The sequence below is a fragment of the Melospiza melodia genome, chromosome 16 (assembly GCF_035770615.1).
Source record: "Melospiza melodia melodia isolate bMelMel2 chromosome 16, bMelMel2.pri, whole genome shotgun sequence".
Classification (NCBI taxonomy): Eukaryota; Metazoa; Chordata; class Aves; order Passeriformes; family Passerellidae; genus Melospiza; species Melospiza melodia.
In genome coordinates, this window is record NC_086209.1 from 5175402 (window position 1) to 5201971 (window position 26570).

General features: G+C 53.1%; 1 protein-coding gene across 3 annotated transcripts; it reads right to left on the minus strand.

Annotated features, from left to right (window-relative positions):
• Positions 1 to 528: 528 nt before the first annotated feature.
• F8 (coagulation factor VIII) lies at positions 529 to 26008 on the minus strand. 3 transcript variants are annotated; one of them, XM_063170390.1, is made up of 27 exons: positions 25906 to 26008; positions 25343 to 25519; positions 21187 to 21311; positions 20720 to 20842; positions 20086 to 20298; positions 19481 to 19552; positions 18964 to 19074; positions 16792 to 17013; positions 16290 to 16524; positions 15728 to 15902; positions 14669 to 14762; positions 13792 to 14003; positions 13334 to 13484; positions 12988 to 13197; positions 9424 to 11761; positions 8559 to 8724; positions 7591 to 7788; positions 6737 to 6965; positions 6468 to 6650; positions 6167 to 6283; positions 4881 to 4952; positions 4094 to 4179; positions 3472 to 3627; positions 2563 to 2707; positions 1563 to 1711; positions 1120 to 1296; positions 529 to 905 (listed from the first exon to the last, which is right to left on the minus strand). In XM_063170390.1, the coding sequence occupies exons 2-27, from the start codon at positions 25492 to 25494 to the stop codon at positions 750 to 752; spliced, it is 6267 nt and encodes a 2088-aa protein (XP_063026460.1). In that variant the 5' UTR covers positions 25495 to 25519; positions 25906 to 26008; the 3' UTR covers positions 529 to 749. The 3 variants fall into 3 exon arrangements, with proteins under 3 accessions (XP_063026460.1, XP_063026459.1, XP_063026458.1); XM_063170389.1 differs by lacking the exon at positions 25906 to 26008 and adding an exon at positions 25639 to 25889; XM_063170388.1 differs by lacking the exon at positions 25906 to 26008 and having other exon boundaries at positions 25343 to 25889.
• Positions 26009 to 26570: the final 562 nt, after the last annotated feature.

Sequence of the window (26570 nt, forward strand, 5' to 3'; positions counted from 1 at the left end):
AACCTCTGCCACTGTGTAGGGTGGGTGCCAGGGAGGGGGAAAGCCACAGGTGTCAAGAAGGTGGCTCTGGGCCATGGCACACCTTGCTGAGGGGTCATGTCAAGGTGGCAGCTCATCCACCAGGGTCCCTGGGAGCCACAGAACTCCTGTGGAGAGCAAGGATAGCTTGCTCAAGGCAGCAACAGAAAGAGGGGTGATGGCACCCAGCCACAGCAGCAGCAGCACTGTGGAAAGGAGACAAAGGGAAGTGCAGGGCCAAAGCCCAGCGCTGAGTCAGGCTGAGCAAGAGCTGCCTCCCTCCAGCCTCCCATTCCCACCGATTGTGAAATGGACACTGGGGCCTGGAGCTGGGCCTCCACCCCCATCCTTATCTTTGCTCTTCCTCCTCCAGGACTGTGCCCAGGACAGCAAGAATTTGTGCAAAACGAGGCTGAGAAGCTCTGGGGCTAATTAATTTGTAGCTGCTGGTAATGTTGAATGGGTCCCTGGGGAGTCCAAGGCTAAAGCAGAGGAGAAAGTGCAGAGAGATACTGGAAAATTACTGTTTAATTCTTCACCATTACATCTGAGTATATGGCATCTGGCAGACACAGGAAAGGGCAGATAATGACCCAGCCACTTCTGCAGCCCTTCCCCAGCAGCAGGGGCAGCCAGGCCCCTGGAGGGATGGCTCCAGCCCTGGGGGGGCTCAGTGCCTGGTGGGATGTGTGTCCTTGGGCTGGCAGTGCCCCTTCCTGGCCCTGCAGCCATCAGTACTCCTGCTGAGTGTCGCAGCCAAGGAACTCTACTCGCAGGGCAATGTGGTTGTGCCACAGGCGGGGGTGTATCCTCACATAGCGGGCAAAGAGAGGCGGCTCCAGGCTGTTCCTCACTGTGCTCTGGTGGTCTTGGTTTGCCTTGAAAATCTGGAGAGGAGAGAGAAACCAGGGATGCACTTGGCTGGCATAGTGAGGACAGGATCAAGCCAGACAAACATCCCTTGGCATGCTTTAAGGAAGGAAGAGGCACAGCCTGGCTCACTGCTCTTGGAGAAATCCTGTGAGCATGTTTGCTGCCAAGGGCTGTGCTTGCTGCCCTGGGGGTGGCCATGGGCTCGGGCCACAGAGCAGCCCTGCCTACCTTCTCCTTGCCATTTTGCAGGACTGGGCTCCAGTGCATGCCATCCTGGCTGATGGAGACAGCAAACTCCTTCACAAACATCTGGGTGAAGAGAGCTTTGGCACCTTGGGTTATGATTGCAGTCACCTTCTTGGTTACTTCAAAGTCCACCTGCAGCCACTCTCTGGGGCTGTTGCTCTGGGGAAGGACAGACTGCCATCAACCCTCCAGCAGCAATGAGGAAGACACACTCATTGCAGCTGAAGCCAGGCTGGCCCTGCCCTTCCCTCTGCTTCACTTGCCCTACCAGGCATCTGCTCGGAGCTGCTGGGTGCTAAATCAGTGTGGCAGTGAGTGTGCAGCTTGCATGGTGCATGTGGCTGCACACTCTTCCCACACTAGGGGAAGTGACCTGGGGACCCTGCTGGGCTCCCAGCTGCCTGCCATCTCCTCACACAGGCTACCTGTGGCCTCCAGGCGTTGGTCCTGCCCTGAAGGTTCAGGCGGGCCAGGGCTGGTGTCCATCTGGAGAAGATGTTGGCACTGTGGGAGGATGCAGTGATGTGCTCATCAGGGATCCCTCTGTTCTCCATTCCTAAGGGCATGGAGCAGCCTGGAAGAGAGAGGCAGTGCTTGTCAGGGGCTAGAACTGACCCACCATGGAGATGTCTTCTGCCTGCTCACTGCTCCAGCTGCCCTGCGTGCCTTTGCCCTGGTTATTAGTTCTGCATTGCCATGGTCCCTGCATTGCTTGGGGCCCCTGTGTGCAGCCTTGCTCTGACCTCACTACTCCCACCTTCTTTTCTCCCTGGAGATTTTATCTAAGAGAAATGTGAAGAATTTCTGGTGTAAGGAAACATAAGGAGAACCTGTCTCCAGGGGGAGGACAAGAATACCTGTCAGGGAGACACCCTGCATTTGTGTGATCAGGTGTGCTTGTGCACAGCTGCTCCAGAGCCAGCTGGCAAGTTTGGAGCATGGGCTGACAGCACAGCCACTGCTGCTTTGAGCTGCTGCAGAGCAGGTGTGCAAAGCCAAAGACACGATCCCAGGGCACCATTTCCCCAGGCTGCGCTGTTGATCAGAGCCATCTCACCTTCAACTGGCAAAACCAGACTAAAAGCCAACAGCATCTGTCTCTGCTTGCTTTCTGCCCCCACAGACTGAGGCAGCAGCTCCCCATCTATCAGCTTAGCTGCTGCTGGAAGTTTCCTTTGCTTCAGTAAAAAAGCTGGTGAGAGCTGGCTCTTCCTCTGGTATTTTTATCTCTAAGACCACAATGAGACTTTCCAGCTTTGTTCCCTCAACACCTCAGTGCCATCTCCAGCTCCCTCCTTCCTCCTCCATAATTGCCTGGGGGTCCTGGCACAGGTGGAGCTGGGGCTCAGCACCCCAGCAGGGCAGGGCAGGGCAGAGCAGAGCAGGGGGCAGCCCTGGTGGCTGGGATGTGAGGGGGACACGCACTGTTGAGGTCGCAGCCCAGGAGCTCCATGCGCAGCGTGGCCCGCAGGTTGTAGTGGGTGGGGTGGATGCGGATGTACCGAGCTACCACCGGGGGCTTGAAGCGGTTCTCTTTCACTCCACTGGCATCCACGTTGCCAAAGAACAGCTGCAGGGAAAGGGAGGAAAAGGATTGTTGCACCAGTGGAAAGAGAGATAGGCAGGACGAGGATTACTGGGGAGAAGAACGTTCATGTCTGGCACACAAAAATGACGACTCAGGGAAATGATCTTAAGTGAGCCTCAGGCTAAAGTGTGAGTGGGCCACTAAGAAAGAAAAGGAGAAGAAGAAACTTTGGATCTGTGCAAATTAACTCGGTTTTATATTTTTCGCCAAACAAAGGTGAGAAAAATAAGGAAAAAAGTCAGTCCTCAAATGTTTGAACCTGGGAAAAGTTGTAGCCACAGATGGTGCACACAATGGAGGCTTTTCTGGCTATTCCTCTCCCAGTGGATTGATCAGCTTTTACATATTTATGTTGTGGGTTTTTTCTAGTGACTGTAGATTCTCCAAATCATCTGTGCCTGCACAATATTTTTAGAAAGGCAAATTTGCCTTTGAGGTCAGAAAAGATACTCAGGTAGAATCTTTTGCCTAACTCTAAGTAAAACACAACATAACATTGAGAGGTGGATCTCACAGCCACCTGGGATGCTGGAAAGAGGTAGCTCAGATAGTTTAAAATCAGACAGATGGGACAGCAAGTCCCTTTCAGACCTGTGATTCAGCCACCTGGCACTGAATGGTCTCTGTTGCTGCCCTAATCTCAGGTGCTCAGGAGGTTTCTGCCTTGTGGACAGAGCTCCCCAGCCCTCCTCACCCCAGGACACCCCATTTGGGGACAGCACTCTGCTCAAGGCTCTTGACCTCACCATCTGTGTGCTTGTGGCATTCCCCTTGTAGGTCTTCCACCTTCGCCCATCGAGGCTGTAGAACACAACAAACTGGGAGATGTAGAAGCTGGAGAACTTTTGTCTGGCCCCTTGGGTTTTTATGCCGTGAATAATGGTGGGATGCAAAAGATCCACCTGAGAATGAAAGTCAGGGATTCACTTCTGATGGAAAACCCAAGCCAACTTCAGGCAATGCCCCAAAAACCCAAAAACTTGCTTCCTCCTGACATAATTGAGCACTGGTTATGAAAGTAATTAAACCAGTTGTTCATAAAGGTACAAGTCAGCCAACAGATGGGAGTGAGCAGGGGAGAGCTGCTTGGAGAGGTGAGCTGTTCTGCCTTGGGTTTGGGGAGATTTTTGCACAATCCAGTGCTGCAGCTGGACCATTTAGTGATTGCTCTGCTGCCCTGAGGATGGATATGGGGCTCAGGCCAGCAGCAGCCTGAGCAGAGCAGCTGCCATTAGGATCTTAGTGCTCCCCTCTCAGAGGGAAGAGGGAACAGCAGGAACAGCTGTTTATAGCTGGGGAGGCACTGCCCATCCATGAGCATGGCCTTGCAATGCCCCAGAGGTGCCTCAGACACGGGGCCCCTCTCACCTGGATCCAAGCATTGCTGCGGTCGGTGCTCCAGGCGTTGATGGAGCCGCTGTTGTGCAGCCTGGCCAGGTGAGGAGCCCACTGCCCTGCAAGGAGAGAGCACAGACACAAGGGTGCTGCTGGCCCCTGCTGCTGCCCCAGCTGGTGAGAGGTGCACCCACAGCACTGGGCCTGAGCATCACCCCGGGGTTTAGTAGCCACACACAGGGTGTGACCGTGTTCACAGGGGTCTGAGAGTGAGGGAAGAGACGAGGATCTGACTCCGTGTTTCAGAAGGCTGATTTATTATTTTATGATATATATTGTATTAAAACTATACTAAAAGACTAGAAGAAAGGATTTCATCAGAAGGCTGGCTAAGGATAGAAAAAGAAGGAATGATAACAAAGGTTTGTGGCTTGGACTCTGTCTGAACCAGCTGACTGTGATTGGCCATTAATTAGAAACAACCAACATGGGCCAATCACAGATGCACCTGTGGCAATCCACAGCAGCAGATGATCATTGTTTACATTTTGTTCCTGAGGCCCCTCAGCTTCTCAGGAGGCAAAATCCTAAGGAAAGGATTTTTCATGAAAGATGTCTGTGACACACAGTGTGGCACAGCACTGGCACCATGGGCCAGCTGTGTGCGGAGGCTCCAGGTCCTGACTGGGATGCTGGCACGGGCACGGATGGGGGAAGGACTGCACTACCAGGGACTCAGTGCAGCAGAACTCGGGCAGACAAACAAGTGAGTTCTGCTGGCTGCAGCTGCCCTGAGCCCCCCTGCCCTCCAGCTACTCACCATACTGCCCTGAAGCCGTGATCTGAGAGTCTGCAATGCCACCTGAGGCCATACCCAGGGCATTCTGGCAGTCTGCAGGGAACAGAAACCAGGCACAGTTGGTTAGACAGCAAAAGTCTGGGCTGGGTAGCAGCATTCAGGCTCAGGGAGGTTTGCAAGCCTCCAGGAGCTCCCAGGTCTATTTCTCTTACACCAGGGGATAGGTTTCAGAGGCTTCCACATCCATCCCTGGATTTTAGGATAGCTGGAAGTTCTTGCTCACACCCCCCATGTCAAGAGCAGAGAGTTTCCAGCATCAGACACAGCAGCCTTTTGCCAAACTCCTTTCCCTGAATCCATGACCTCTCATTCCCATGTCCTAATGTCCCAGCAGTGCTGACAAGTGTCTCTTCCTTATACCCACATCTTGCTCCTGGGCCTTTTTGTTGCTAGGCAGCATCTTTTGAAAACAAATATCACACTGCTAAAGGAAAGTCTACCTGACACCCCTGTCTCTCTCTGTGTCTCTTCTGGTCTCTGAGCACAGGGATGTTAGTCTCTTATAATAACCATTATTATTAGTGACTTGTCACACCTTGGCATCTCCACTGCATGTCAAATGCTCCTGGGGAAAATGCAAATTTGAAATCTTAAGCGGATTTTTAACTTATGGCAACATTTTCTGGCTGACATTTAATATTCTTTTCTAAACAGGAGAGAGACTGTCACAGTGTGATAAAATACTACTCTCCCACACCACTTCCCCAGTCCTTACTTGTGGTGAGTTAGAAACATGTTGTTCTGGGGTAGAATCAGAGGCCCTGTGGATTTTGCAGTTGCTCTTGGAGCTATTTCTATCAGATCAACGTGCAGTCAGGCAGCATCACTCACTGCCTCCTGTCATTGCTCTGTGCCTCAGTTTACCTCCTGATATATGGCTAGGCAGCTGGGCACTGTATCTTACTGACAGCACAGGCAGGGACCAGCCCGTGCATGCACTTCCTTGGTAAGTGCATTTTATGGAAGGTCCAGGGACTCTCAGATTTGGAGAATGAGAACTCTTGCAGTAAATATTTGCAGGCCAATGAAGCTGCCTCCCAGCCTTCACCCTCCCAGCTGTGTCCCTGACCCTGCTCTCTGCTGGGCTGTGCAGGCTGGCAAGGGCTGAAGTAGTGACTTTTCTTCAGAGTGAAAACACAGAAGGTCCCACCTGGGTAACCCCAAGAGAAATGCTGAGAGATGTGGGGGAGGAAGCTCAAATACACACTGGTTGTGGCTGTGTGTGTGCTCACAAGAAAATCACTCACTCAGGTCATACACGAGGAAGAGGGCACTCATTCCAGATTCTTGGTGCTCTCCCACTTTGCACTCCACCCTCCAGATGCCAGCACGTGAGGGCCACATCTCCACTGTCCCAAAGACACCTGGCCAGGAATGGAGAGCAGAGCAGAGCGGAGTTACTGCCTGTAATGGGACACACTGTGCCAAGTGCTGTGCAAGCACAGGGACAGAACAGTCCAGATCCACTCCCCATCTGTGGTATTCCCCCTCAGAAACTTCCTGAGGGCACAAGCCCTGGCAGAGGGGGTGCACGGCGCTGCCTCTCACCAGGATAAAGGTTGTAGACTCCCATGCGATACTCCTGGCCCGTCCTGACGTTGAAGAGCTGCCCGTGGAAGTGAACAGAGTGGATGTCCTCAGTGCTGCCCATGTTCAGGAGGTGCCATCGGACCCGTTGCTGCTGGGCCATCACCAGCCCAGGCAGGGTGTCACTCACATAGCCATTGATGGCTGGGAAAGGCAGCAGTCAGAGGGGCTCAAGGCTCTGGGGCATTCCCATCCTGGTACTGTGGGATGGAAAGGGCAGGGAGCCTCACCATGGAAGGAATGGTTTCTCCTGAAGTCAGGGCTGTCCTGCTGGAGCCGGCAGGGAGGGCGGCAGTTCCTGGCCACGTTCTCTGGGAAGTACCAGCTCTTGGTCTCGTCAAAGATGGTGAAGAGCAGGGAGAACTCCTGCACAGCCAGCTGCCTCCTGGAAACGTAGCTCAGCACCCCATGGTTGCAGATAATCAGCGGCCCGATGAGGCCTGAGTGCAGGTCCTTCTCCTGCCAGGGAGCCAGGGAATGAGGGGCTGCCTCTGAGCTGGGGGAGGCACTGACACCAGCAAGAGACAGCAGAGAGGAAAGCTCTGAACCCATCTGCATCCCTGGCCTGGCTCCCTCTCTGGAGGGATTCATTTGTTGGGTTCACCGAGCTAAGAAAGGCTGAGCAGCAAGTGTTTGCATGTGCTTTCAAGAGATCTGGTGTCTGTCTGTCCAACAGTCCCTACTGTGCTGGGTCCTGGGGCCAAATTCAGGAAGATTTGGCATGGGGGTAAGGAACTGCAGGAATGCTGGTTTCTTGTAAGTCACATAAGCTGGAATAATTGGATAAAGGGGTGAAAAACCCAATGAGAAGAGAAGAGAAGAGAAGAGAAGAGAAGAGAAGAGAAGAGAAGAGAAGAGAAGAGAAGAGAAGAGAAGAGAAGAGAAGAGAAGAGAAGAGAAGAGAAGAGGAAGAGGAGAGAAGAGCACCAGCATGTATTCATCATTGTATTAGACACCTGAGAATCTACACAGCCCCAAGCTGCTTCCAGCACAGCCCCATAGGAAATTCCTTGACCTCCCAGGAGGACCCAGGCGTGCTGCCCTCCTCCCCTTCCTGGGATGCCCCATGGAGACTCCCACCTACCAGGTCCACGTTGGAGAAGTAAGCCCAGGCCTTGCAGTCGAACTCCTGCGTGGTTGGTGCCATCTGGGGCAGCACTTTCCAGGTGTATTTCTGCTGGCCACCAGGCTGCACCACCTCACCCTGCTGTGCTGTGCCCTCATAGGCTGTCAGTGTGGAGTGGAAGGAGAAGGGCCGTGACGCCAGGTTCTTGAACGTCACCTGCACCAGAGGGAAGAGAGCAGCGCAATGTGTGAGGGAGCAATGCTGACAGTGCTCTGGGCCCTGGTGGTGGGTCCAGCCAGCTGGTGGGAAGGATGTCCCTGGTTGCCAGGCCTCCAGCTGGTCTCCATGCAGTGGCCAGCCCCTGCTGAAGCACAAGCTGTAGCTGTGCACTGCAGTCTCTGGTGGAAAGCACATCCTGTGTTCATGTCAGCAGGATGAGGCCCTTTGCGTGCTCAATGGAAGTAAGGTCAGCTACACTCCTGTCTCTGGAGCCCAAAGGTGCTGCATCTGTCCTGGTGAAGATTTCCATGAAAACTGGGCAACTTCTCCAGGGACACAAGTCCTGAGCCTTTCACTTTCTTCTTAGGTAGGTGTTGAAGGAGCTGTGGTAGTGTGGGAAACTCAAGCCTGCCCTCATACAGAGCACCTAAAAGAGCTGCACTGAGCCCTGCTTAGCTCACTACCCTTTTTGCATCCCTTCACCCAAAGGCTCCCCATGGAGCCCAGCAGCTGATCAGGCCATGCTGTTGCAGGGGTTGCGTCCATCTCAGCTCCAGGGATTTGCTTCTGTACACTCTGAAGTTCCTGCTGACCCACTCCTCCAGCCACTGAGGTCCCTCTGAGTCCCAGTCTGGTGCCATTCACGTGCCAGCAGGGCGGCTCCTGTCCCCAAGCCCTGAAGGTTAACCCATGGGCACTGCAGAGCAGCACTCCCTCTGGCTGAACTCCAACAACAACAACAGGGAGATTTATGGTTTTCTACTCACCATGATGACATCCTGAACTTCTGCCCTGATGTAGGGCCCGAGGATGCCCAGGTGCTCATCCAGCTCCCTGCGCTGCACCGGCTGCGTGAAGGACTCATCCAGGTACTCTCGGAAAACCACCTTGCGGTACTGCCAGGAGTGCTTCCCCCTGCTCCTCCGGGGGTCCCTGCAGGGTGACAGTCAGCTCAGTCGGGTGACACTGTCCCAGAGTGAGGACAGCCATGGCAGGGTTGTCACAGGCCAGGGGGATACAGAGCCAGAGCATCCCTGACCCTTCCTTGCAAGGAAGCTCAAAGTTTCTGGGGGTTTAAACGCCCCTGGGGAGAGGGGGGATGCTGGGAGCATCCTTCCCCTGGGCTGCTTGGCTGGGTTGTACTGGTACGGAACTGAGATCCTGCCTGCCAGGACATGCCATCTCATGCACCATTGTGACAGTGTTCACAGGGGTCTGAGGAAGAGGGAAGAGATGAGGATCTGACTCCGTGTTTCAGAAGGCTTGATTTATTATTTTATCATATATATTATATTAAAACTATACTAAAAGAATAGAAGAAAGGATTTCATCAGAAGGTTAGCTAAGAAGAGAAAAGAAGGGATGATAACAAAAGTTTTTGTCTCGGACAGAGTCCAAGCCAGCTGACAGTGATTGGCCATTAATTAGAAACAACTCTATGACATTAATCACAGATCTACTTGTTGCATTCCACAGCAGCAGATAATCATTGTTTACATTTTGTATTTGAGGCCTCTCAGCTTCTCAGGAGGAAAAAATCTTACGGAAAGGATTTTTCATAAAAGATGTCTGTGACACATCGTGCCATGCCATGCAGTGCAGGAGGAATGCCTGCAGGACAATCACACTTACCTTGCTTTTAGGAAGTGCTGGGGTCTCTGGTCCCCGTACTCCCACATCACCTCCACTGCTGCAATGAAGTACTGCCTCATCTCCCCCTGGAAGGAGCGTGGGTCATGCTCCACTTCCCCATACATGTCAAAGTCCTCCATGGTCTGCTCTGTGCTGTACTCATCATAGTCTGTCTTGGCAGTCTCTGAGGGGCTGGAATGTGTCCTTTTGTTCAGGGCCGGTTCCTCCCTGTGTCCTGGGATGTGGCTCCTCTCCCCAGCTGTGCTGTTGCTTTCCCCATCCTCCTTGGGCTCTCCTAGGCCCTGGCCCTCTCTGTTCCCTATTTCTCTGAGCACATCTTCCCTGCCGAGCACCTGACATCCATGAGGAGTGTCTTGCACATACTCTGCTGACTTTTTGGTGCTGTTGTTGAGAGGGCGACGACTTGGAGACAGTGAACAGTTCTGTCTGGTGGCTGATTTCAGAGATGTTCCTTCTGTGCTTTGCCCAGACATTCTCCCAGGCACATGGTCGTCTGTGGCATTGGCCTTGGGCTGCTGAGGCTCAGGACTGGACTGACCCAGCTGCTCCACAGAGTTTGTCTCCTCCTCCATGTGGCTTGTCCCCTGAGCTTGCTCTCTCCCAGGAGCCCCCCACGCTGCAGCTCTGCCTGGCTGCAGCTCTGCCACAGCTGGGCTGCGCAAGTCCCCCATGTTCACCACAGCCCCTGGGGAGCCTGGGTCCCAGTTTGAGGCCAGGTGTGCAGCCTCAGCAGTGCTCTGCCTTCCTGAGCTGCTCTCTGCCCCTGCAGGTCCTGTCCCCAGTGCTCCCCGTGAGGGCAGGGAGCGTCTGCTGCGCTGAGCCCCGTCCCTGCTGCTGGTGTTGGGAAGACCCAAACCTCTGCTCTCCAGTGACCTGCCTTGTTTAGGTCTCCAGTCAGGGCTTCTGGCTGCAACTCTGTGCCTCAGAAACTGCTCAGGGCTCTTTAAGAAGCCATTTGGGAATGGCTTGGTGTCATTGGTCACAATGTTAGATTCAGAAAGAGCAATACTGTCCAGCTCTGCTAATTCCTTAGCATCCTGAAACACTTCTTTCAAAACTACTTCATCCCTCTCTTCTGTCATTACATAGCTGGGTGGCTCAAGGTCATTGCTGTCTGCAAAGGTGGTGTCTGGAAGGCCTTGGGCAAGTCCACTGGCCTTTTCTGTGCCACTTTTCACAGGCAAGGGGTTGCTCTCATCTGTGAAGGTTTCTCCTGGTACAGGTTTGTCTGACAAAGAAACATTTTGCTCTTCAAAAGTTTCATAAAAGCCTTGTGAAACCACTTTGTGAGGGCTTTTTTCCAGCCTAGCATCTAGGTCATTTGATGAATAATTGCTTTCTATGGTGTGACTGTGAACCACAGCATGAGAAGTTCTATTATCTTCTGTCTCATCTGGAGGTGCAGAAGGATTGTTCAATGTGGAGGAAGAGTTGTGATCAATACTTAAAGACAGGCCTGTACTGATTGCCTCCCCTGAGTCATACAGGTTAAAGGACATTTTATCAGCCCTTTTTAGCAGCTTGTCCTCTTTTCCTGGTGAAGACACATCTTGAAGTGCCAGGTTGTGCTCCAGATCATTCTGGTGAATTGAGCTCCTGTTCTCCTGAAGAGGGGCTTTGCCAGCAGCATAAGCAAAGGAGTCCCACAAGCTTGTTGCATGAGTAGCTGTCTTTTGAGGCTCTGCTTCCAGGTTCTCTGTCCTACCACCAGACTGGACTGTCATTCCTTTTACTGGCTCCTGCAGCTCTGGAGCCTCTCCTGGAGCTGCTGTGACTTGGTGCAGCCATTGCTGATCTTCTTCTGAGCTCACAGTACCATGAACCCTTCCACTGACACTCGCCACGTGTTCTCCACGTGGGACTGCTCCAAACCCTTCATCCTGGCTGGTGATTTTTGACAATTCTTCATCTTCCAGGAAGGACTCATAGGACACTGGGTCATAGCTCGTGTCTGGCAGAGGAGACATGGAAATATCATTTGGATTTGGCAATGTTTCTAAAAATGTTGATATGCCATTGGAAGAGGGATCAGAAATCTTGCCATTGCTCTGGAGGGCCCCATGTTCTGTCAGGCACAATCTTGTCTTCTCTATCTCATTTCTGGAAGAGGTGATGTTGTTCAGTTGCTCATTCACACATGACTTCTTTCTTTTAGAGAAGCCCCTGGGCTGGAATTCAAAGGCCACCTCCTCCCCATCAGAATACACATAATCTTCCTCATCAGTGTACTGCTCATTCTGGCACTGCGAGACCGTGAACTTGGCATGCATCCCTCGGTCCCTGAAATCAGGATTTAGGCACCCCAGCGTCCACACACCTGTCTCAAGAGAGGCCAAGAGGACACCATCAACCCACTTCAGTGGGAAACTGGAAGAGATGCCGTGGGAAATTGGAAGAGATGCCATTCCCATGCTGCTCCCTTGCTAGTGCAATCTGTATTTTCAGGCAGCCTCTGGTAGTGATTCCATGCTCTCATAGTCCCTAGAGTGTCTTACAGCCAGACCCACGGTGTTCTGGCAACATGAGAGCCTTACAAGCACCATCAGCAGGGCTGGCAGAGCTTAGTGAGCTCCACACTGTGAGGGCCCAAGCACAGCTTGGTGAGAGCAGCTAATGCAGTGAGAACCCACGGAGCCCCCAGCAGCAGCAGCCACCATAACCCACCCCCAAAGACATCCTGGTGCTGTCAAACACCCCTCTCTCCCAAAGACAGTCAGCACAGCTCTCCCACTGAAGGAGAAGGAAATGGAAGGCTGCATCTCTCTCACATGCCCGGGCAGTGTGTTTGCTCCCAGCAGGGAGGGTGAGATGTGTGATTTCTGGGCTCTGCTGCTGGAGAGAGCTGCCACCTGCTGCCGGCTGAGCTGCTGCTCTGCTTCTGAGGAAGCCTAGGAATCCGAGCTCAAACGGATGTGAGGCTTGGCTGGGCTGTAGAAAGCTTCCTGGGGTGTCTGCAAACCCTGACAGCTTGGCTCGGGGTGCAGTGCTCGTGACCTTCATATCAGTGTTGCAACCACATGGTAAATCCTGTGTCTCCTCTGGGAGGAGGAAATGGTTTGACAGCTCTAAGAGAAAAGTGCTGAGTGGGAGGAAATGTATCTGAACTCTGAAGCAAATCTTTTCTCTGGCTTCTCTGTGGCTGTGGTTTCTGTCCTTGCAGAAGTGTGGAGATAAATGGCATGGCCAGCAGCTGCACCCACAGCAGGGACAGCACTGCCACTCCCCTTGACCTCCACGCTTGGAGCCAAGATTGCAAATGTCCACCAGGCTCATGTTACTGCAGCCAGCTACTGGTTTGGCAGCATGTGTGACCTTAACACACCCTACTAATTAAGTAAAATACCATAATTCAATTTCTTTGATTTAAGCTTTGAAAGGTTCAATCACTGCCTTTCACTTTGCTGTTCTAGCAGGCTGTGGATCCCTTTGCTCTCAGAGCTGTCAAAGGGAATTGGGCACCAATCAGAGAACTGGCTGGAAGTGCTCCCTGACCTCTGCTGGGATGCCAAGCCCATGGTTGGCAGAATAGCCCATGTCACTAACCTGGCTTTTCCAAGCTCATGATGACTGTTTCTCCAGAAAACGGGAAAAGAGTGAGCACGTCCTCAAAGACCATGTTGTGCTTGAAGGTGTTTCCAGAGAAGAAGATGGAGAGGAAATCTGTTTGGGCCCCAACACTCAGGACATACCAGTACACAACGTCGTTCAGGCAGAGTTTTGTTTGCAGGTTGTCAAATACAAAGCCATTAATAGCTGGAAGAGGGCAGGGGTGAAACATTTCAAGACCAAATTCCCTCCATGGCTGCTGAGCTGCTGTGCATCCCCTGCTCACTCCCTGGGGCAGGGATGAGCCTGTGTCTGTGGGGGCTTTGCAGGGCTGAGTACTCACTGTGCATCACATTGGAGGCATAAAACTGGGGGTCCCGGGTGTCCACATGGGCTGCATCAGAGCAAAACCTCTTGATGTTCTCCTCCAGGTACCAGCTGTGGTTCTCATCAAAGACTGAAAACAGCACCAACTTCATGTTGTCTGACATTATCTGGAAAAGAGAGGGAAGAAATTATTCCTGGTCTGATCAGAGCACCCCTGGTGCCCAGTGTAGCTGTCAGGTCTCAGATTGGGTGATGGAGAAGTTTACTGCTATTTCACAGGAGTTAGGGTGCAGATTTTGGGAAGAGACAGCAGGCAGAGGAATTAGGACTGCTGGTAGGACTGTCCTGGTTTCTTCAACAACTGACTGTTGAAGATAACAGAGCAGACAAATTTGGGTTTACTTAAATATTTCACCCACCACAGTTATTCCAGCCTTTCAGCCTAGAAGTTGAGGCAACAAAGGAAAGACCCACCTGATTCCCCCTCTGATCCATGGACTTCTTGGAGCAGATGAGGAGGGGCCCAATGAGGCCTGAGGCAGTGTCCCTGACGGGGTTGATGGAGCTGTAGTAGAAACGGGTGAGGCAGCGAGGATCTGCCTCCGTTGGGCCATCCTCAGTGGTGAGACTCCAGCTGTAGGTGAAGGACTTCCCAGGGGCAATGGCAATATCCTTCACATCCTTCTCTGGCAACACACAACCCAAGAGCAGACCAGTTATGTCTGGGCTGCTCCTGCAAGGGGTGATCCCACTTTGTAAAAGAGCTCAGAAAGGTTTCCTGACCACACGAGGTGCAGAGGGAACCACTCATACCCATCCCAGGACCCTGGTGGGATGTGGGATGGCCCTGCACAAGTCATGGTCCTGGGAGCTTGGTGGATAACCAATAACAAGGGGTGAAAGCAGTTCTGGGAATGAAACCTGGAGGGAAAAACAAGCCCAGAGCAAAAACCACAAAGCTGCAAGAGGGAGAATCTAAATCACAGTGAACACCCCACAAATGAAGGTCAGAGGGAGCCCAGGGAATAGGGGCTGTAAATAAACTGCAAACACAGGCAGGATCAGCAGGATGGTCCCTGCATTGTCAGAAAGTGGAGGCCTCCAGGATGGACCAATTAACGTGGTCCCAGCTCCCTGGTTGGAAATGCCCCTTCTCCCAGTCATCATTAAAGCCCTCCTTAAAGACACAGTTACACGGCACCAATGGGAACATGAACCCAGAATCACCATAACCCCTGGAATTGTAGAGCTCAGGTGCTTGAATGAATGGACAACCAGCTTCAGGAAACTCTCCTGGCCCAGAAAAATGGCAGTGGCCAGGTGATATCCCCAGTTCCATGGCCTGCCTTACCTGGTGAGCGTCTCATGGGATAGTAGGGCCTGACGCTGGTGAGGCCGTGAGGGTAGATGTTGTAGGGTCGGCTGGCTAGATTCCTGAACACGATCTGAAATGAGGACAGGCAGCAGGAATGGTTTTTGATCACTGTTTTCTGGTGTTTGGTGTTTTCTGATCACTGTAAGCCCTTGAAGCTGCTCTCAGTGTCCTTGCAGAGAGGGAGACACTGGACAGCACTGCCCAGGGGTGTGCTGCAATTAGCTGCAATTAGCAACCTGCCAGTGATCAACAGGAGGGACCCAGACATGTCTGAGATCACAAAGAATACAAGAAACCACAGTTTCTCTGTGATGAGCCTATACTGTCCATTGTTCTGGGAGGTGTCTGTTGTAAGGAGGGCATGAAAATATCAGATTTATTTAAGAGAAAGTTGCTGTCCTTAGTCTTACTTTAAATATGAGTCAGAAGAGGGCCATCAATCCAGGCCCCAGAGGACCAGGACATTAAGTATGCACAGCAATCAAGAGCTTTAGAGTGCTCCCCACTTCACTGCATGCAGCCCTTCCTTTATTTCTCTAAATAGCTCTGTCACATGCCCACAACTGCACAGGGAACCCCAGGGAGGGAGCAGAAATGTGAAGCTGCTGGAAACCATCCCATTCCTCCCAGCTGCAACAAGTCAAGTGGTCAGGAGAGGCACTTTGGGAGACAAAAGTGACAGTCCCCAGTGGCATGAGGTAACAGCAAACAGATGGAGAAGAGCAGAGGATAAGAGGACACTCCTGCCTCAGAGGAAGGTGCTGGATGTCATGGGTCGTGTATGAACTCACACAGTTCCTAAGACACCTGCAAAGAAGTCAAATCAGAGGGACTGGGCCATATCCTGTGCATCTTACTGACAGTATTTACCTTAAGCTGTCAGTACCACCTGCCTTTCCAGTGAACTTTGAGCATTGCCAAACAGGAATGCACCTGAATGACTAAAGTCAGTCCTCTGCCACAAGCAAAGAGCTATTAGTAGGAACAGCATCATCTGAAATTTCCCCTTACAGTGGTAAACTGTGTTTCTCTTACCTTAAGCTGATCTCCCACCTCCCCCTTGATGACAGGCCCCAGGATTCCCTTGTCCTGCTGGCTGGACACCTTGCGCTTCCTGAAGGTTGCATCCTCATACTCCACAAACACCACCTTCTTATACCTTGAGCCCACCCTCTGTGGGCCAGGCTCCAGGTACAGGCTTGCCATGTTGCTGCAGGCAAAGGCAGAGAGAGAGCAAATGGCCACATGTCAGAAACAGAGCAGGACCTTCCATCATCCAATGACCTGGCAGGTGGCTGAGAAGGTCACCAGGAGTTGTTGTCTGCTCAGAAGGGACTGATTCCAGAGGCCTTGGTGACAGAGAGACAAATGCCATGAAGAAATGTCTCTGCAGGGCATTTGGTAAAATGGAGCAAAGCCAGGTGCTGCCTTCCCATGGCCTCTCCAAAACCATTCTTGTCCTGCCAAACTGTTAGTGTCAATAAAGAACAAAACTGTCCAGGTTGGGCAGAATGAAAAACAATTTCTGGGGAAAAGGGGAAGACCTGGCAGAGCTGCCTTGAGGAGGAGCCTCGTGAGCACACATGCCCGCTCTCACCTGTCCAGAGATGCTGGCTTCACAGGGGCATAGTCCCAGTCCACCTCCTCAGCTGCAATGTAGTAAGGCCAGGTCATGGGCCTGTCCTTGGCAAAAGAGCGTACTTGGATCACGTGGTAAGTTTGCTCATCTTCCTCAGGATAATCCAGGTCCTCTGGCTCCTTTAACTGCTTCCCTGTCTTCAGCAGCCGCTCCTCAGGACACTCCTGCACCTTCACAAAGGCCTCCATGCCAACTGGGGTCAGACAGCCAGAAGAAAGGGTCACACTGCTGTGCCAATACAGGCAGGCACCCACCCAAGCCCTGCCTGGAAATTTCTCCACTATTTTTCCCATCAAATGGGCCAACCTGGATCCACCCTTGCCATCTGGTACGGCCAGGCTGCAGGTGGATGTAACACCAGGGAGCAGGAGGGGCCTGGAGCTGCAGCACTGCACAGAACCCTGAGCCCAGGCCATCCCCTGACCTGCTCTTCCCCCCAGCTCTTGGAAAATAAGGTTACCTTGCTGATGGGACAGTATCTGGCAGAACATCCGAAACCAGCCAGCTGTTCCTGGCGTGGTCTGGGCTGTGAGATAGGTGGCAGGGGAGATTTCCAGGCTGCTGAGGCGGTGGCTCCTCACCAGGAATGTGTGGCCTTCAAAGAAGATGGAGTGGACTTCTGGCCCAGAGCCCAGCCCGATCACATGCCAGTGGACCTGCTTCTTGAGGCACAGTGTGAGACCTGCCAGGGGACAAGGACAGCAGCCAGGAGTCACCACTGTGCCCACTGTGCCCAGCCCTTGTCCCCACTCTTGGTGTCATACACTCAGTGTCTGACATAGAGTAGAGTAGAGTAGAGTAGGGTAGAGTAGAGTAGAGTAGAGTAGAGTAGAGTAGAGTAGAATAGGGTAGAGTAGAGTAGAGTAGAGTAGAGTAGAGTAGAGTAGAGTAGAGTAGAGTAGAGTAGAGTAGAATAGGGTAGAGTAGAGTAGAATAGGGTAGAGTAGAGTAGAGTAGAGTCTGGTAGAGTCCCCTGCTCCCGTGCTGGCTTCAGGCTGGAGAAATCACCCATGAATGTGAACTGAGCAAAACAGAGGCACTTGTCACATCATCCCCCTGAGACAAGACTAGATTTAGGGTCTGGGGGACTTTGGGGGGTTGCTGGTAGGAGCTCACAGTGGGATGCAGTGGTAAAGAGAGAGATGTGCTCCTTGACTCTGTAAATAGGGAAATTGGGCACTGGACAGGAGAGTCATTTGTCTGATCACAGCACTGGCAAGCCTGATACTAAAACATTGCATTTGGAGCAGGGCTCCAGCACATCCTCAGCAGTAGCTGAAATACCACAAATGGCAGAGAGGAGTCACCAGGATTATTTGAGTGCTGGGGAAAATTCCTTCCTCAGAGCCACTCAAAGAGCTCAGTGTGCTTAGGAAATGGGAAAGAACTTGACTGCGTTGTAAAAATACTTTCCTGGGGAGAAACTGACGTGTGCTGAAGGGCTCTGTAATCTAGCAGGGAAGTGAATAACAAGTTCATGGACGCTCAAGCCAAACCAAGTCAAATACTCGCTTTTGGCAGAGTGCAGAGGTGACTGGAACAGATCCCAAGGGCCTGGAGGAAACTGGGTGGAGGTTCCATCCTGAGGCCCTCAGCTCTCCATTTCCAGCTCTCCATTTCCAGCTCTCCATCAGACACCTCTCAGGACAGGTCCTGCATCCAGGGAGGGGGATGCTGAGTGGAGGTGGATAACTTCTCCAGGGAAAACCCACTGTGCAGAGATGGTCTTTGACCATGAGGCTTCCTCAGCTCTTGACCTCTATGAACCCATCAGGACAGGGAATTTAGGGGACTTGTGCTTTTTTATTTTTTGCTGGAGAATGGCCAGGCCCCAGTGGGAGGTTTTAGGATGTGGTTCACCAAAGCTGCTGGTGATAATGACTCTCCTGATAGTGTTTCCCAGTTTGTCTTGGAGATTCCTCACTCTCAGGCAGCTCTGTATCTTTTCCCAGGAGAACACCAGAAAGCAGCAACTTTTGTGTCCACTGAGATCAAACCCAGCCTTTTCTTTTGCTCTTCTGAAGAAGAGAGTCTGAGAGAAGACCTTGTCACTTTAGCTGCACCAGGGAAGTTGATGTCAGACACTGGGAAAAATTTCTTCACTGAAATTTTTGGGTTGTCAAACACTGGAACAGGCTGCCCAGGACTTGTATATGGGACACTCAGTGACATGGTTCAGTGGTAGACTTGGCAGTGTTAAGTTCACTCTTGGACTTGATGATCTTAAGGGTCTTTTCCAACCTAAATTATTCCATGGCTCTATTCCCAAAATCCTATGAAGGTGATTTAATGACAGCTAAATGCTACCTCCAGCCTTGTCCACAGGGCTACAAAAGATAAAACTCTGCTTCCAGCATTATTCCTGGAGAGCTCCAAGGAAATCAGCTGCTCTTGGCAGCACAGACAGCAGCAAACAGCTCCTGCCCTGCTGTAATGGGAAAGGCAGATCAAGGAGTGAAAGATAAGACCCTCTCTGAGGTGGACACAGCCTAACAGATCCATCACCTGGAAACTGTTGATCTCTTTTCCTACATCCTTTCCCAAGCTACCTCAGGGTTACAGACCTGGCTCCAGCCGTGCTCCCAGCACCTCCCAAGCCCCCCAGCCCTGTCCCTGTCCCAGCAGGACTCACCAGGCAGTGAGCCATTGATGTAGCCATTGATGGTGTGCAGCTCTGTCCTGTTGTGAGCCTGGGGCTGAGCAGCTGCTGGGACAGAACCCTGCTCAGAGTACCAGCTTTTCCCTGTGGAGAGAGGAGGGTGCAGTCAGCTTTCACTTGGGAGCATTTCAAAGCAAAATAAACCATCTCAGGGAGCTCAGAGGTGTGGTGCCTGTGGGAATGCACAGCACACCTGGCCAAGGCTCTGCATGGGTGTGGGGATGTCACTACACGTGACAGGGAATGAATCCCCTCTTAACCTGTGTGGTGGGAGCAGGGCCAGGGCATGGCATGGCAGAGCTGGGGGGCTGCAAGCTCCCTAAACCTGGGGAGGAGAAGGAGGGGCAGTACTGCACCAGCAGCACACTGGCTGGGGGGACTGGACAGGCATAAACCCTTGAGAAGCTGTGCTCACATTAATTGAACACACATGGCAAAGCAGATGCCCCAGACCCTGCTGAATGCCTGACACCACTCAACCAGCACTTACCTTCATCAAACACTGCGAAAAGCAGCACAAACTCTTTCTGCAGGCTCTCATTCCCATCACTGGCCAGGGTCCCTGCAAGATGCAATGAGATGGATTTGTTTAAAGGTCAGCAAGCACCAGCCAGGGAATTCCCTCTGTGCTCTTCAAGAGCTGGTAAACCAAGGCCAGGCTGTGGTTTGCTTTTGTCATGTCTCAAATTGCAACAGCCCTGCTTCCAGTCTTGCAGTCCCCAAAAGTCCATGGTTGAGAGTCAGCTGCCCCCAGAAGGCATCAAGAGGTCAATTTGTGGTGCCTCCCCTTAGACCTTTGCTCAGTGGAGAAGCTGCTGCTGGTGAGTCACTGGAGCCTGCAGACAGTGCCCAGTCATTTCCAGGTCTGGACAACCACCTCCAGGATATGTCTCAGCCAGAGATGACAAATCTTACTCCAGTCACATCTTCTTGCACCTTGTGCTGTCAGGATTTCAATTCTGAACCCCAGCAGCACTTTCATTGAGCACAGCTCACTGACTCCACTGTCCTGCTCAGCCTCAGGAAGGCACCTGTGATTATTCTGCTTTTATTAAAGGCTGCATGTGGTCTGTCCCCACCTTGTGCTGTCCTTACCAGGTCGGCACACGAGCAGGGCTCCAATCAAGCCAGAGTTGATGTCCTTCACACTGTTGGTGTTGGAGGAGTAGGAGTGGGTCAGGCACGCGGAGTCGTCATCTGTAGGGCCCTGGTTCTCCTGGATTTCCCAGACATAGGTGTGTGTCTTCCCAGGATCCACCCTGTCCCCCTCCTTCTCTGGCTGGCTGGTCTCATCCTCATACCCTGCTCCTAAAATCAAAGAAATGGCCAGATGTCACTGAAGGTTCATCCCCAGCACACCTTCCTCCCACCAGAGCACAGCCCCTCTCCGTGCCAGGGCAGTGACAGGGCTCAGGGCTGTGACAGAGCTGTGCCAGACTCACATGTTGGGCTGTGCACCTGCCCTCAGCTGGACAGCACAGTCTGCCTTGCCCTAAGCATCCAGCCTTCAATTTAATCTGTGTATTGCCTCTATACCAGATCCAGGTTTGCTCTCACTGTTTGCTCAGCTCATTTCTGGGCTGGGCATGGTCACGTTGCTCCCCAAGCCAGGCCACCTTTGTGGCCATCTGTCCTTGCAGAGGGACATGAATGGCAGGCTGAGGGAGGGATGCACACCTGGCAGGAGGTGCCACACAAGGACTTGCAGCCCCTGGTGCTGCCAGCTCACCTTCTGATGCTTTCCAGTAGGACACCCCGACAGCATGGAGGCTGTAGGGGCGGGAGGCCAGGTTCTTAAAGGTGATGACCACTGTGTCATGGACTTCTGCTCGGATGGTGGGGCCCAGGAGGCCTGAAGGGACAAGACAATAAGGTCAGGCAGCTGGAATCAGGCAGCTCACACCCTGCCAGCAGCCCCAAAGGGTCCTGACTTTCCACAAGCCCAGTCAGTGTTTGTCCCTCGTGCAGCAGGGCAGCATCAGCTGCATCAGCTCCAGCAGGGCCCTGCACCCCCAGGAGCTCTGCCATACCCAGATGCACCCAGCAAGGCCCCTGCACCCCCAGGAGCTCTGCCATACCCAGATGCACCCAGCTGCTCTCCTGCTCCTGGCTGAAGAGCAGCCAGCACCCAGCCCAGGATGAGTTTGGTGGCTGTCAAGGACTGCTGGAGCTCCCCACCCTGCAGGTGCTTCTTACCCATCCAGGCTGGCTTCAGCTTGGGCTGTGTGAATGAGCCATCAGGGTACTCCACAAAAACAGCTTTCCTGTACTGGGGAGGGACACCAGCTGTGGGGGGACGTGGGCCTGCATGCCCCAAAATGCTGCAGGAGGAAGGAAGCCAAGGAAAGCTGATTGCACAGACCCATCCATGCATGGGCAACATCCAACATCCATCCCCTTCCTTCCCTTCCCACAGCTCGCTTGCAATCCCCAGGGATGGCTCACCCTGCTGTGTCCTCTGGGTTTCCTGACAGCTCCCAGGTATGATTTGGAATGTTTTGCTCAGCATACAGATGCCAGCAGGGCAGTGATTAGTGTTGTGGTGTTAGTCACGATGGAAGAAGACACAAGGCCAGAGCCAGATGCAGCTGGGGCAGGGCACAGCAGCAGGCATTGCTGCCCCTCTCCTGCCTCATGCCTTGTCCGGTTTCAGGGTTCCTTGGCAGCAGAGACAGAGCCCTGGCAGTGCCATGGCGACCTCTGCCCTGCAGCCACCCCAGCCCCAACCCCAGCACCTTCAGGTGTGGCAATCAGATCACATCAGTGTAACTCACATCCTCCCCAGCTCCCCCCAGGAAAGAGACTGGCTGCTGGCAGGTGGTGGCAGCTTGCTTTGTGTCTGAGCAATGTCCCCACATTTGTTTCTTTTCTGGACAAAATGGGATTTACACTTCAGAGCAGAAAGATAAAAGAGCCTTGAATGCATTTCACACCCCACTTATCTCTGCTGGCCACTTTCTATCTGTAAGAAGCTTAACAAATTCATTTTCCAGAAGGAATCCAGCCTGTTTATCAGGATAACAAAGGCATGAATTTCTTCAAGGATTTCAGAAGCTGGCTTATCAGCCTCAGGACTAAGACCGTTTCCAGTAACCAGACAGACCTTTCCAGCCTTGTTTTGTTTGGAGCTAAAGCCAGGTGGTGTTTTCTCCCCACTTAAGAAGCAGGGAAGTTTTGCTGTCCTGCTCTGACTAAGCCTTCATTCCAGCAGCGTTTCCCTTTGCAGCTCTTCCTCAAGCGGAAGAGGAAGGAGACAGAGTGACTCAAATTTAGGAAAGGCAGTGCACACTCACCCCCGCAGCACTGGCTGGAAGCCACCTGCAGCTGGAGGGTGCTGTGGAGAGAGCAGGGTCCCCTCTTCTCAGGGGCAGAGCAGGATGGGAGCCCACGAAAACCCCACAGGCATCCAGCCCTATAACCCCACAGACTCCTATAACCCCACAGGCACCCATATTCTATAACCCCAAAGGCTCCTGTAACCCCACAGGCACCCATATTCTATAACCCCAAAGGCTCCTGTAACCCCACAGGCACCCATATTCTATAACCCCAAAGGCTCCTGTAACCCCACAGGCAGCCACAGCTCCTGTAACTCCACAGGCACCCATATCCTATAACCCACAGGCACCCCACAAGCACCCAGCCCCTATAACCCCACAGGCACCCAGCTCCTGTAACCCCAAAGGCACCCAGCCTCTATAAGCCCACAGGCACCCCACAGGCTCTTATAACCCCACAGGCACCCAGCTTCTGTAACCCCACAGGCTCCTGTAACCCCACAGGGACCCACAGCTCCTATAACCCCACAAGCACCCATATCCTATAACTCACAGGCACCCCACAGGCTCCTGTAACCCCACAGGTACCCAGTCCCTGTAACCCCACAGGCACCCACAGGCTCCTGTAACCCCACAGGCACCCATATCTTATTCCTGGCTTGCTGGCAGTGGGGTCCTGCCCCAGCTTTGCTCCCCACTCTGTCCCCACACTGGGAGGTAGCTGAGCTCAGGGCTGCTGACACTCAGCTGTCCACTCTCAGGAAGCTGTGCCTTAATCTCTAGCTCCCAGAAAGCACAAATTTGAGAATGCAGCTCTGAGATATGATGGTCTGGTCCTGCTAATTCTGCAGAAAACAAGGCAGAAAGCCTCTGGAGCCAGGGGGATTCTGCTGGCATGCAGGGGCATGGCTGGGAGGGCTCTTAGTGACAGCAGGGCTCAGTGCTGGGTCCCAGTCCTGGCAGAGCAGAGCCCACAGGAGACAAGCAGGCGGGTTCAGCCCAGGGATGTCTGATCAGAGTTCTTCTGGCCAGTCCTCTGTGACTGGGGTCCCCGTGAACTTCCTTCCCCAGGGGCAGCTGGAGCTGAGGCAGGCCGATAAGTTTCTGGCACTTTGAATCAGCATTGTTAGCCACTCTATCTGTTCATCTCTTGGAGCTGGGAGACATCCTGCACTGCCAAAACACTCAGACATGAGCTGCTGCTACGTGTCCACCAGCCCTGTGTCTGAGCTGAGAGCCCTGGAGCCACTGCAGGATGTGCTGGTCCTGGTTCTGACCCTGTCGTGGGGTTGTGCTTGGGAGGAAGAGAAACTGAAATCATGGGGAAGGTGTGAGCAGCTCTGGCATGTTACAGCCCATTAATTTGACAGAGCTTTCTACAAACATGCTAGAGAAATCCCTGGATACATGCAGGGGGTTTGGGTGTTCTGGCTGGAGATGCCCCTTTGGAGCTGCCCTGAGATGCTGGCACACTGAGGTGTGGGCAGAAGGAAGCACTGACACAGCTCAGGGACAGCCCAGCTCCAGGGGCAGCTCTGCCTGCCGACTACACTTTCCTGGCTCCCTCCTGCACGCCCCTGACATCCAGCCTGGCTGTTTCCCTGTGCCCTCCTCTGTAGCAGGGCCAGGGAAAAGGCACCACCATGCAGCTGGGAACAGCCATGAGGAGCAAGCCCTGGCTCCCATCAGCTTCCCCAGAGCCGCACTGCCCAGGAGCTCTCTGCCTCTCCAGGCTGCAGCACACCAGCAAGTCCCTCTGAGACAGCAGCCAGTGCTATTTTCCCCCAATTTAGAGAAGGACAAGTGGCCTCACAGTGCCTGCCAATGTCACACCCATCCACAGGCAGGGTCAGGTCCCTGAGTCACTCCAGGGTCAGGAATAGTGCCTGAGTGCATCATAAAGCCAGTGCTGAAATGGAAAGCCACAGGGCTAAATTAAGTGTGAGGGAAGTCATCACCCCAAGCACAGCCTAATGGATCTGAGAGCAGCATCAGTGAAAGCAGGGCAGGGGGATCAGGAAAAGGGGGGTGCTGGATGCAATTTTCCTACTGAAGTAATCAAAAGGGGAAAAAACAACATAACTGGGATACAGTGAGTACAGCAGCTAGTCAGCCTGACCTGGGTCATCCCTAGAGCCTGGCTCTCAGTGCCTGACCACAGCTCCTCACTGGCTCTCAGTGCCTGACCACAGCTCCTCACTGCTCAGGCCACTGTGGGTCTGAGATGGGCTCATGGGCTGATCCTCCCTCAGCAGGGTCTGGGGAAGGGGATATGGAACCAGGGCAGAGGGACTGTGCACACCTTGACCCACAGGGGTGTAGCCATCCAGCTCCATCCTCCATGCCAACCTCAGAACATTCACAGCCGTGCATGTCCAAGCCAGCTGTTCCTTCAGACAGCACCATCCTGATGCCTGAGCAATGCAACTCCCATTTTTCCTTCCTACTTCAAAGTACACAGCAAAACCACCATGCCTTCCTCCTCCTTACCACTGTGCACGAATACCATGCTTTGCTCAAATGCTACAAATTACTTTCATTTCCTTGAGGAAAAATTTCAGCCCCAGCAAGGTAATGTACACAAAGATATGGATAACTAAAGCTGGGTTTTACCGGGGGCAGACACAGTGGAAAGCCTTTGCTGCTCAGAGTTATGTCAGGGGTCACAGCCAACCTTCCCCTGCAGTGCCCAGGAGTCACAGGTGCCCATCTCCCCTCACACTTCCCCAAAGTCCCCAGGATGCAGAGCAGGAAAGCAAGCACATGCTGGAGAATCAGCTCGTGGCCCTAGCACAGACTTTAAAGGCTCCTAGGCAAATGGCAATAAGATAAACCAGTGCAGAACAGTGATGCAGAGCAGGTTTGCATCTTTCTCTCTCCGTTCCACCTGTCCCTCATCGGGGGTTGCACTCAGTGACTCCCCATCACACCACCCCTTCCCAGCAGCTCCCTGCACCCACCCTGCCAGGTTACCCCCATGTCCCGCCTGCCTGGAGCCCAGCTCACAGTGCCACATGCCAGGGTGGGAGAGCACCCAGGGCAGGGCTCCAGGAGTGCAAAAGGAAGAGCTTTACCCTGCAGGCGCTTGCAGCACGGGCAGCAGGTCGCTGTGTGTGTAGTCCCAGCTGGTTTCCACTGCAGCTATGTAGTATCTTCTCACTTCGCTGGTGCCCTCCTCAACCAGGCACAGGAGCAGGAGGCTGCACAGGGCTCCCACCAGCACCATGCCTCCTGGCTGGGAACTGCTCTGACTTCAGGAGGAAAAGTGAAGAGGAAGGAATGAGAAAAAGAAGAGAAAAGCCTTTATCTGCTCATCCAGCTGTTGTAATCCACCGGAGATGATGATGAAAGGCAGCACCCACAGACTCACTCGGAGCACTGAAGTGTTTCTCAAAGATGTCAGGAGGGGAATGGCTTGAGCAGGTTTGTGCAAAGAGTGACCAGCGTGTGACTGGTGGACTCTCCTGCTCTTCCTCTGGCAGTGGCAGGAGGAGAGGAAAAAACAAAAGGAAAGGGAGGGCAAGCACAGCGGTGAGTTCCGCTGGCTCCGTGTCCTGGCTCCTGGCTGGAAGCAAGAGGAGGAAAGGGAGGGTTGCAGAGGCAGCAGAATTTAGGTGTGGTCTTTGCCTGGTCTCACCTTCTGTGTCACCTCTAGAGAAGGAGAGCAGGTTGCCAGGGATGCAGATGTACACACGTGACTTATCCCTGTCTCTGGGATGCCCAACAGTGATGATGTGGCCACACAGCCTTGCCTCAAGCCACATGGGGGGCAGTGGGTTGGGATGATCCCTGGAATTCCCTTCCCACCAGCTGCTCCTCTTCTCCCTGGGTTCTGCAGTAGAGCTCAGAGAAGATGCACTGAAATGTTTTGACAAATATATTTCATTTTACTCACAAACTTTCAATCTCTGTTTTTAACAGCCCATGAAATCCCCCTCCCCTCATCAGCGCACACACACACACACACGTGTGCTCAGGCACACACACACTGCCATGTGGTTGTCCCTTGGCTCAGGGAGCAGGAAGATGAGGAGGAACGCCCTGCATGGTCCCTGCATCCCCTGGATGAGTGAGGTGGGGAAATGTCCCATAAATCATGTCACAGGGCAGCAGGAGTGCAATGGGCCAGTGACCCCTTTGGTGACAGCCCCAGTGTGTGCAGAAGCATTCGTGTGACAGCTCTTGGTGACTGGGAAAGAGAGGGACACAGAGGGATGGGCTTTTGGGGGTCTCTGGCATGAATCCTCAGCACAGGGCAGAAACTGATTCCCCCACACCACCCACCTTGCTCCTGGCGAGGCA